This window comes from Polyodon spathula, chromosome 21 (assembly GCF_017654505.1).
Source record: "Polyodon spathula isolate WHYD16114869_AA chromosome 21, ASM1765450v1, whole genome shotgun sequence".
NCBI classification, from domain to species: domain Eukaryota; kingdom Metazoa; phylum Chordata; class Actinopteri; order Acipenseriformes; family Polyodontidae; genus Polyodon; species Polyodon spathula.
Genome location: NC_054554.1, coordinates 20,042,243 through 20,053,784, shown reverse-complemented (window position 1 = coordinate 20,053,784; position 11,542 = coordinate 20,042,243). Strand labels below are relative to the sequence as shown.

The 11,542-nt window shown below is 41.7% G+C and overlaps 1 protein-coding gene across 4 annotated transcripts in view; it reads right to left on the bottom strand.

Moving 5' to 3' along the window:
* Positions 1-11,484, bottom strand: part of LOC121296420 (RING finger protein unkempt homolog) — a 21,665-nt gene extending 10,181 nt beyond the window's left edge. For all 4 annotated transcript variants that reach the window (XM_041221975.1, XM_041221976.1, XM_041221977.1 and 1 more), the window contains exons 1-11: positions 11,270-11,484; positions 9,477-9,686; positions 8,265-8,441; positions 7,716-7,846; positions 7,109-7,244; positions 6,800-6,917; positions 6,536-6,620; positions 5,888-6,021; positions 5,367-5,534; positions 2,156-2,233; positions 1,770-1,944 (exon numbers count right to left, since the gene is read on the bottom strand). In XM_041221975.1, the coding sequence (XP_041077909.1) occupies positions 1,770-1,944; positions 2,156-2,233; positions 5,367-5,534; positions 5,888-6,021; positions 6,536-6,620; positions 6,800-6,917; positions 7,109-7,244; positions 7,716-7,846; positions 8,265-8,441; positions 9,477-9,686; positions 11,270-11,400 (1,543 nt within the window). In that variant the 5' untranslated portion in view covers positions 11,401-11,484. The remainder of the gene's footprint in view (positions 1-1,769; positions 1,945-2,155; positions 2,234-5,366; positions 5,535-5,887; positions 6,022-6,535; positions 6,621-6,799; positions 6,918-7,108; positions 7,245-7,715; positions 7,847-8,264; positions 8,442-9,476; positions 9,687-11,269) is intronic.
* Positions 11,485-11,542: the final 58 nt, after the last annotated feature.

Sequence of the window (11,542 nt, the reverse complement as noted above, 5' to 3'; positions counted from 1 at the left end):
GAAGGTACTTAGCTTTCAATTGTTAATGTGTGGAATATATTTCTAGAGACGGTCGGGTCAGGTCAGTTATGCAAATATTTCAAAGGTCTTGGGCTCGGGTCGGTTTGGGTTCGGATCGGGTTTTAAATTTAGGCCTGAGCAGGTCTCTAAAGGGCGGAGACAGTTTCCAACAGCCAGACAGAAGCAGAAACAAAACATCACAGGAACTTGTTTAGAGCCAATAAAAAAGGGGAAACACTGTAAATCTCACTATTTCACTTATAAATCTATTAGAATATTTATTCTCTCACATCTGTTTTAATATTACAACATTTATAAATATCAAGAAGCGAGTGGTTATAAGCAGATACTATTTTATGAATCAAATGTATCAGGTACTTTTTTGTCCTTATTACTGATAATAATTGAATGAATAACTAATATTTTATTTCTAAGTATTTATTTTGAGAAAATAATCGAGAGTAGTGCCCATTATTGCTTAGAAAGACCCGGAGAATAAACGTGTATTATGTCATTGCAATCACTCAGGTGAAACAATCTTTAGTAATTTGCCCAAAACATCAATATTTTTTCGACAAAACTTTCAGGAAGTAGGAGGCTCCCGAGTAGCGCATCCAGTAAAAGTACTCTGCGTGAGTGCAGGATGCGCCCTCTGGCCTGGACGTCGCCGGTTTGAGTCGGGGCTATTCCACAGCCGACCGTGGACGGGAGTTCACAGGAGGCGGCGCTCAATTGGCTGAGCGTCGCCGAGGGGCAGAGGTGTCCTTGGCTCACCACGCACCAGCGACCCCTGTAATCTGGCCGGGCGTCTGCGGGCTTGCCTGTTAGCTGCCCTGGAGCTGCGTTGTCCTCCCACGCTGTAGCTCCTGGGTGGCTGCATGGTGAATCCGCAGTAAGGAGGACAGCGTGTGTTCGTCTGTGCTGCTCCTGAGTCAGCGCAGGGGTGGCTGCGGTGAGCTGAGCCTAAATAATAACTGGCCATTTCAAATTGGCAGAAAATAAAAAATAATTGGAAACGACTACATTTTAAAAAAAGAAATAAAAAAAAAAACTTTCAGGAAGTATTGTAAGGTCCCTCTTTGTGTTGAAAAAAAAGCAAAAGGTTTGTATGGTTTCTGAAGTACTTTAAATATACTGTAAAAAAATAGACCACTACAGCCATAAAACACCTGGTCCTAGAGGACCATCCCACTGCAAAATGCTTGGTCCTGAAAGGGTTAAACATATAACTGCCTCAATTTCTGGTTTGTTTTTGTCTTGCACTGCAATCATATCCTGACCACCTATTAAACAACCTGGCGCAAAACTTGGCTTTTGCTTTTTTTTTTATATTGTACTTGCTGTGCCAGCACTGGTATATTTATACATACCGGCTCCTGTCAAGGAACTCCAGTCTCCACAATGCACCTCACCAGGCCCCAGGAACTTCCTGTCACATGAATACTTTCTAATACCCGCATGTGGAATGGAAATATAAGGACGTAAGAAAAGTCTGGCTCACCATGGCTCATCCCTTCTAAGCAAACCATTTGCTCCTATAACAAGTGGGATCTAAAATTGAGCTTTTTTCTTTTTTTTTTTTTTTTTTTAATTCTCCCAGTGTTTCAGATCCTATTATTATTTTACCATTTCCTTATTACTCGTGTCATTAATCCAGGTTCAGCTTTTCTCTGTACCATCTTAAACAGGATGTAACATCTCGCTGTGGAAATCCTAGCGAGTAAGAAACCAATCAATAAATGACACATAAAAAGCCTGGCAGTCCTCACCCACGACGGACTCAACAGTGTCGCTGGTGGGGTAGAAGGGCAGCGCGTTGGCGTTCATGCCACGGGTGGTGCTGCTGGCTGCAGGGCTGGGGGGTGTTGTGGCCAGGCTAGACGTCATGCTGGAGGAGATGCTGGACACTGGGGGGCTCCCCACAGAGAGCAGACCCAGTCCATCCTAAACAAAAAGACAGCGGTCAGGCGAGTGCATTTCATTGCAGCCATCCTTTTTGCGAAGAAGAAATTCTCTTTACACACTAGATTAGGAAAGTACAGCACAATAGCATACAGCAAAGCTGCAATTCAGTAATTATAAAGAGTATCATGTTTTCTTGATGGGTAGAAAGAGTTGTACTGTGCTGTGACAGTACCAGTGCATGGTGTCGAACCTGTGTGGATCCAGTACTACACTGGAAGTGACCTGGGTCTCCACTCCTATGCTCCAGGGTGTGTGTTTTCTGTTTTGCCTGCAGGGGGGGGGGGGGGGGGGGGGGGGGGGGGGGGGGGGGGGGGGGGGGGGGGGGGGGGACAAGAAGACAACAACATTTTAAAAAGTTGGTCCAACTGTATGGATTTCAAATGTCTGAGAATGTACCACAGAAATGTACACGGCCACAGAACCGGGTAGAAGCATTGCAAATTAAATTCAGTGTCAGCAAATGTGACACGCAGGTCAAAAAAATGTAAGATCCAAACACCAAACTCACCAAGAGAAAGACCTTGGTGCTGTAATACTCCTCAATCAGTGCGTTTACATGAGCAATAGAATTCGGATATTTTTCGGAACACTAATTCCAATCTCAAAAGTCATAGAAACACAGTTTTCGGAAAATGTATCAGAATATTTCGAAATTTCTGATTAAATTCGGAAAACTAACAAAATGTATATTGTGTAAACACACCTTTCGGAAAACTGATTCCGATAGCGTACTGCACATGTGCAAACTTTGCCCTTCATTCCTGCACGTGGTTTTAGAAAACAGAGAAAATAATAATCTATAGTCAGTCTGCATGCATCCATTTGTCTAGTTAGGGATAAAGTAATACCTTTGTTAAAGTCTGTATGTACTTGTGAATAGCCCATACTGAAGCAGCAAACGTTTTCCAGCTTTAAAAAGATGTGATCATTTAAAATAATGTCTACAAAAGAAACTGGTAATATTGAACAGGATGATCAGTTGGAAAGGCCGATTGCACATTGTGGGGAATCTGAATAGAGGTATAGGATAGTGATCTTTGAATTTAAGACCGGACACTTCGATAAAGCACTTGGAGTTATTGGATTGGTCTCCGACGTCGCCGAAGTGTCTGATCGTACTTAGGCTACAACAGTACTTTGCATGCAAAAATATCCTGTTTTTTCCAAAAACTTCAACCCATGTATACAGTTGAACTCTAATTAGATTTTCTATCGTTAATCATGTAAACACAGAAAAGCGACATTTTGTTGATTCAGTTTTCTGAAAACGCTTTGTCATGTAAACGTACTGACTGTCAGCAACCAGACAGTGCAGGAAGCATCCTCAAACCAGTAGAACAGGCCTGCCTATGCCAGTACATGCTCACTGTATGAAGATGGTACACCATCATGTATTGTACGCATAACTTGGATTTGTACTCTATTGCCATTTTGTTTTACACCACCCACTCGATATATCGTGGGTGTCAGGGTCCAATATAAATCCGCTACATATCAAGGGCCGCGATATAGCGAAATTTGGTGACGTTGGTGTTTTGTAAAAAGGTTAACAAATAAATATTGTAAAACCACTCCCTCGTTTTATCAGGGCGTCAGGGTCCAATATAAATCCTTTACGCAATCCACTTTCTAATTTTTCGTATAAAAAGCAGCAAACCACTTTGATTCGTACTGCGGAAGGTAATTGCTACTCATCAACTTAAGTCTCCAGTTTATTTCATGAGCCTCTCCTTTCTCAAATGCACAAACCCACTGCATTGAAAGAATCCATTGCCAACATAGGAGGCTTGTTGCTAGGGAGCCGACTTCACTACCCTACTTTTGCTATGCATTGCTGCCACAAGTGAACACCTTGTTGGCTAAAATAAAAACCGCTTCAGCAAGTAGACATTTAATTTGCTTTGTGTTATTGTGCAATGCATGTGTATATGAGAACAGTACGAAATTAATGTTTCGTTTTTAATTGTTTTGTATATTTTTGTTTGTGAAGTGCAGTACGCAATAAAACAAACAGTAATTCTAAGTGAAATTGCCTGTGTATATTGCAGCTCAGGCATGCGCAGTTAAGACTAAAAATGAGGAGCAACTCCAGGACCACAATATACTGTATGTGTATGTTCTGTTTTCTGTTAATTGTGTACTAAGTAAGCTACAGTAATAAAGAAAATGTGCTAAAATATTGTTTTAATCAAATATAATCTTACTATTTTCGCATTGTACTGTAAAATGTTAAATGCAGCAGCATGATTTATTGTGTTTTACTGGTAGGCTAAAGTAAAAAGAAACAGTGCTACAGGTATTCATTTGATTTGTGTATAGGCCTACTGTGCAGATTTATTATAACAACTCATGTCTTAGCGAGGGACTACTGATAATATTTTTGATTTAGGAGTGAAGGTGGGGGACGGAACCCACAAAAACCTGGTGACCATAATAGCCATTGCCATTTTAACTAATTAAGAAGTTACTGACTCGAAGAGGGGAACGAAAAGCTAAACTCACGCCACCGGTAGTTTTTATTCTCTTTTTGACCCCCCAAAAGTCTTTTGTGAAGTGACGCCCCCAGTTATAACATGAGTTTTGTTTCATTCAACACATCTTCTAGTGCAAGAACCGTTCAGCAATTCAAAAATACAGTAGTTATCATTCAGAAACTACCTTCTGGACCCAGCAAACACAAATGTGATTCGAAACATCTGAAAGCATGTCTGCCTGCTCGATTATTGACATTGAATCCACCACACTGACCTGCAGCATTGCTGCCACAAGAGGGAGCCAACATGTAGATAGAGCTGCTGAACTAACTGAATAGTTTAAATTGCAAGCTTGTTTATAAACTTGAATCAAGGGGGAGTTAATAGTCTGCTATTTTTTATTTTATTTATTTATTTTAATTTTTACAGCGCCTTTAGCCAAGCTTTTTTAAATATTTAGCTTATAACTCTGATGACATTTACACAGGATGACATCACAAGGGATTTATATACTGTAATGAATACTAATTGTTAAATTCATTAATATTGAATATAAAATGTAGCTATAGCTACCCCCTTTACACCTGTGTACACCGTTTTGTAAAATTAGTCACAGTCAGTATCTGAGGTAAGCAGTGCAATGCTAGTGTTGAAGTGGTGGGAGAGAATGACCGCAACTGAATTGAGTGCAGCACACAGGTGAATCCTTTGCGCCATTACCAGTCCCTTACAAGTTCAAAGGGAAATAACTAATTACACTTTAAATGGAGTATTCAGTGGCAGTCAAGTGGTTAACTGGTATTTGCGTTTAAAGCGCAAATATACCTTAAAATTATCATTATCTTTTATGGATATGGCATAATCTGGCAAGTTACCCATTAAGTACCAGGGTCATAATACCATGTAATATCTGAGGAGTGTGCCCACCTGGTCTTCACGCTCAAACCCTGGTGCTTTTCCATAGCCGCTTCCCGCAGTTGTAAAGAACGGGGCCTCCAGGCTGGAGGACTCCTGGCACAGCATCCTTCCAAGCATCCCCTGTGGTGAGACACACATACTGGAGGGGTTGGGAGAGCTGCAGCTGCTGGACAGGATCTGAAACACAAACAGCTTTTAATTCAGATCCACTCCAGATTTAATAGGTATGATATATATATATATATATATATATATATATATATATATATATATATATATATATATAGAGAGAGAGAGAGAGAGAGAGAGAGAGATTATTTTATATATAGATAGATAGATAGATATAGACACACACACACACACATATAATAAGACATTAATGTAGGACAAAAACCTGGGCCTATAATTTTTCCCTATGGGCAAATCACCTACACCCCAGTAAATGTATTCCAAATCAGGCCTCTGAACTGGAACCCCCTAATACATGTTTTGCAAGGCATTCAAAAAGGTATGAAGAGAAGTTTACTTACGCTGTGGAGCTCAAAGGTGTGCGGGCTGGTGGGGCTGACAGGAAGCGAGTCTGCAGGGGTGAAGAGGGGCAGACCTGCAAGCGTTGGGCTGGAGGCTGAGCAGGAGGACTGGGCTTCATCACTGCATAAAGGCTCTGTGGAAATCAAACACCACACTCACTTTTAATCCTGCACTGCTTACGGTACCTTCACAGAAATCTACTATTAATCTAGAACTATACAGGTAATACTAACCACTAGGGGATTTATGAAGTACAGTATTGATCCAGGAGAATTCATGAAAAGAATGATAGGTAAGGACTCACCTGTGACAGTATCAGGAAGAAAAAACAGGGGCCTGCTGTTTTATTCTTTTTTTATTTTGAGTGTGGGAAGAGTGTATAGATGCAGGAGAGAGTACTACTGTTGTATTTAAACTGATACAAATGCAGGACAATAATTACTTTTCTAAAACAATGTTACTTTTCAATATACTTGTCACTGTTTTTCTTGTTATACTGAAAATAACTGAAGCACTTAATTTACAAAATGCTGTTTTATTCGAATCTTAGTGAATGTATTTTGTATATAGTAACTGGTCTGTTCTTCATTCTGACCTGTCTGTTCATTAACTATTTCATGTATGGAAATTTATAGAAAGTCACATACGGTCCATGTGAGCAAAGGCACAGAAGGGTCCGCGTGGGCAGCTGCCAGCCTGCTGCATGTCGTTGCATTTTGTGGATTTGTAAATCTGCAGGGAGACACAACATAAAATCCCTTTGTTTAATCTCTCTCTCGTTAATGAGTGCATCTGGCTTCAATACATTTGATGCTCTCTGCTAAAAATAATTTACTGAAGCAATGCTTGCCATCTTTTAAAGCTAAATTGCTTTTCCCTATCTAGACCCTATTCCCAAGTGCTGGAGGTACCTCTGGGTGGAACTGCTGCTCTGTGCGCGTGTGGCAATACTGGCAGCTGTCTCCACTCTCACACTTGCTGGGGTCACCCCACTCATCAGCATGCTTCACCCCTGGGCAGGGCAACGACCTTGGGACAGCACAGACAAACAGTCAATCAGCCATTCTACCCGTGGCTTTGACAACCAGGAGAGATAAACAGACAGACACGTATGACAGATTAACATGTAGATCAGTATTTAGGGTAGTAGACAGAAACTGACAGACAGATTTCAACAAATCGAAGGGACTTTGCATTTCCAGACAAGCACAAACTGGTACCTGTATTTGTGCTTGCGGGGGCCTCTACGACGATCCTTGCTGTTGTGGTAGTAGGGACAGGCGTAACCCTGGCGACACAGTCGCGGGGGCTTCTTACACTGCTCCGTCTTGTAACTGGACAGCACATAGCTGGTCTCTGTTAGAACAAGGGAACAGGAGTCACTTACCAATCACCCAAGCCAGGGCATATTTCTAAGAGCAATGTGCTAGCTTACCGTGCTTGATGTTCTGAATAGATCATAGTAATAATCTTTGTAATCATAATGTATCATAGTATAACACTGTAATCATAACTGGCTGTGAATTGGGTTATTGTCTGCAGCTAAGGTTGGGGTTACCTTGCTAAATTTTGTAACTTACATATTGAATAGTATTCTAAAATATTCATAAAGGATTCATAAAGATCAACTCCTTTTTAAATTACATCTTTTAAAATAAAATCCAGCTGGAATTACTCATAGAAACCAAATATTCAGTTTTCAGTATAAATAACACATTGTGGTGGATCCTCTTATTCTAAGTAATTTTATTGTGATTTACATTGTATCTATTTGATATTATCAGAATTATTTAGTGTTTATCTCTCTGAAGGACTGTCCTACACTACCTTGCCATCGGGGCTCTTCACACAGGATCTTCTCAATCAGGGCATAGCTGGCTGCAATGGCTGGCTGCCCCTCAGTACTGCCCTCAGCAGCGGACTGCCCATTCTGCATTGCCTCCATTGCCTGGAGCTCCCTGGAACAGCAACGTGATAACACTTTTTATTTCTAGACTACCTGGGCAAAGTTAGGTATTTGATATCATTTTATACTCTAACATTTGACATGCACAGTAAAAACAAACAAAAAAAAAGACCAAGTTAGAATAAAGGGCCCAGACATATAAAGATGTGATATCTACAAAGGGGCTTCATTTTCACTGCGGCAGGAATTGGTAACAACATGAATGAAAGTAGGGGGCAAGTTTGCCCCAGTTGTGTCTTGTTTAACTTTTACATTACATCTTTACAATGCTGACCCTTTTTTACACAGAATGTGGCCCATTTGATAGATATCAGATCTCTGCATGGTTGGTCCCTTCATGCTAACTTAGGTGTTTTTGTACCTGTGAAAAGTAAGAGCTGGATAGTAGATCAGGGCAAGTTTCCCCCTACCTGATGTCATAGACGGGTGCACGCAGATCCTGTAGTCCGTGTGCAAAGGTGCAGTGCGGCCCGTTCTTGCTGCAGTTGCCCTTACCGTCTGTCTCGTGGATGCAGGTGCCCGTCTTGTAGTAGCGAAGGTGATAGCGCCTCTCGGTGTCGCCTGCGGTGCGGTGCAGGAATGGGCAGCTGAAACAGCAATACATCTTCACTTAAGCACACATTGGAATGGACCCTCACACTTCAAGTCAAATAAAAGGTCAAAAGTGTAGTTCCTATTTTCTTCTGTGGCTGTGTGACAGTGTGAGAGAGCCCCTGCCTTATACGCATGGGCTTGTGGGGCAATGGCAAGTCAATTATGTGGGCGGCACTGGTTGTGTGTGGGTGCCTATGGTGAACTGTCTAACCCTCACTGTAAAAGGTGGCTTCCCAAATGTAAATTGTAGGAGTAAATATTTGTATTATTAATGTAACTGGTGTTTTAATTGCTTAAGTATTTCTCTGCTTGGAAGTGCACAGTATTCAGAGCAGCTCGGATACGCAATGAAAAGAAATCACACAAATTGGAAAGAAACCATTGTGCATACATCAGTTGGCGGTGATTGTTTAATTGACCCACATTTGACAATTTCATTGGGAGACACCAAGGCGGTAGGCTGTAGGTACAGTTTGTTGTTAGCTGTTCGAGGTGCTGTTACAAAGTGCTGTGTGTTAAAATAAGAGATCAGCGCTGCAGCTGGGGAGGCAGCATCTGCCTCCACCTGTATCTCCCATTGGAAGAACCTCAGACCGAACTGGTTGGTAAACTTTCTGTCAGGAGCTTTAAAAAATCATCTAAGAGTGGCTGTAATCCTCAGGGGATCAAGCTCAGAGAAATACTTCCAGAGTGAAGTTCTGAAAATATGTTTGTGGCTCATTTATTACAGCTGGTGTAAAAGGCAGTACTGGGTGACTGGCCGTTACAGATTCTGTCCCATCGGTGAGATGAGATGAGGTTAAAGCTCTGTAACCTTGGATCCAGATGAGCCCAACTCTTTTGCACAGTGGTTAAGACACACGTTAGCAGTGCTCCACATATTACAAAAAAAATATACTTCTCATCTTTGATTGTCTATGCTACAAATAGACCCTCCTTTTTCATGTAGTCCCTTCCCCCTCACCCCAGCACTGCACTATGATCCGGATAGGCTGCCCCGCCCCAAAGGAAGAGCTGTGCTCACTCACTCGTCCCCGTCAGGGCAGGTGCCTGAGCCCTCCTCGTACTGAGTGCAGTAGATGTCCGGGCTGTAGTTGAAGGTGCCGTCCCGACGGCGGATGGGTCTGCGACGCCGCTGGTTTACAAAGTGCCAGTAGAAGCAGGTGAAGGGCCGATGCTGGGAACACTTGTGCTGCACAAAGAGGGGACACTGCTCAGTGCGGAATTCCTTCAGGTACCTGCAGACAGAGAAAGAGGAGTGTGGAGAGGTACTTCCAGTATGAGGAATAAGCAAAAGACCAGGCATGAACTATGAGATGCTGTTCTGTATCTTGAAAAACTCTCAGGGTGTGCTACCTCTATTTTTCATATCTGTTTTACTTTAACAAGCAGGATAACTGTATTTTCAGATTTGCCATTATTTGAGCATTGCTGTTCAGTTGTACAGTAGCCCCTTGCTAAACCAGACACGTCGGGAGAAAGACAAGTTGTCCGAAATAACATGGTGTTCTGTTTAAAAAACAGAAAATAAAAATTGCACACACATTTATTTAAAAGGCTCAACTTATTTTAAATGTATAAATCACTGAGGCTTTTATCACCTTGTTTTAATTTGCTTATTTTTACCACAACTAAACCAAAACGTTAGTAAACACTTGTCTACATTAAAATGAAAGCTAAATCCTACAAGTTATATTCTGCTTTTTTGTTTGCTTTGTGTAACGGGGAGGGGTTAAGTAGATTTTTAAGAAGGACAAGTAGATTTTACTACCATTTTGTCCCTTGGACAAGAAGTTTTATTATCAATATTCATCCATCTTATAATAAATATATGTTCATGTTTTTTCAGTTCATCTATAAATGCAATACAGCAGCGTCAGTAGTCAGTCAAGTGTCATTACACTAGAACCCCGCCACCATTTAAAATTATAGCATTGTGATTAGTGAACAGTATGATGAAAAACTGTATGACCATTATATGAACAGTATACACAGAATTACAAACAGTATGTACAGAACTATAAATGGCTGTGAAATGTGTAATCCCACCTGTCCTCCAGGTATAAAAATGTAACATACAGAAGGAATGATGTCTCCATATGTGCCTTGAATCTGATGCTCACAATACCTTAATACCAAGTGGACAAGTGGAGTGGAGAATACCTGCTATCATTTTCCTTTTTTCACACCAAAGCTTTACACAACTCCTCCCACAATGCAGTCTAAAATAAATCGGTCATAAATTGTGAACGTGTCAGTTTATGTACTACGTTGATTTTGCGACACCTCCATGTGTATATTAAAAGTGAAAGCACTCTTAGCACTAAGCTCATCTATCCCTACTAAAACGAGTTTCCTTTAATGGATGTCTAATTATGTTAAACTTTGGCCACCCGTACCGTTAAAAAGGGTTACAATAACTTGAGCGTATGAAATTAGGGTTTTACAGACCATGATTCATCTTAAAATTAAACAAACCAAATATTCTAATTATAATATAAATGTACTGCACAGCCTGGTTCTGGTAATGGAAATGTTACCACATCACTTAATAAAAGCGGTTTTGTAAATAAAACAAGACACAAAAAAATAATGTTAAAAAAAACATGTGCGTATTTTTAAGCACTTTTCCGCCCCCTTCCAAGCCAGGCCGCCCAGAACTTAAAGCAACCAGATCAGATCAGGTCAGATCCCCTCCTACGCGGTTTGGTTCGGTCTGGACCTGTTCGGGCCGGATCACGCCCAACCCCCTTTCTCTCTCGCTGCGTCAGGTGTATGAGGCCTGCGCGTTGTCTCTGCACGTAGAGTGTGAGTTACGTACGTGTAGTGCTGCGGTTTCTCTGGCTGTGCGTGCAGCGCGCTGGCAGGAGACACAGAGCCTGTGGCGAGGGGAGCAGGTGTGGCAGCGGCAGCTCCGGACGAAGAGCTCGCAGCTGCGGGGCCTTTCGACATGTTTCTGTCTCTCCTCCGATCTTCCTTTATTATTGTTCCCTACACTCCGCGGTCCGCATGCGCCTGGCTCTGGGAACGGGAAATCAAAGCAGTAGCGCACAGGCCCCTGGGACCTGTAGTCCCCGTTGCGCGTAGTTTTTCT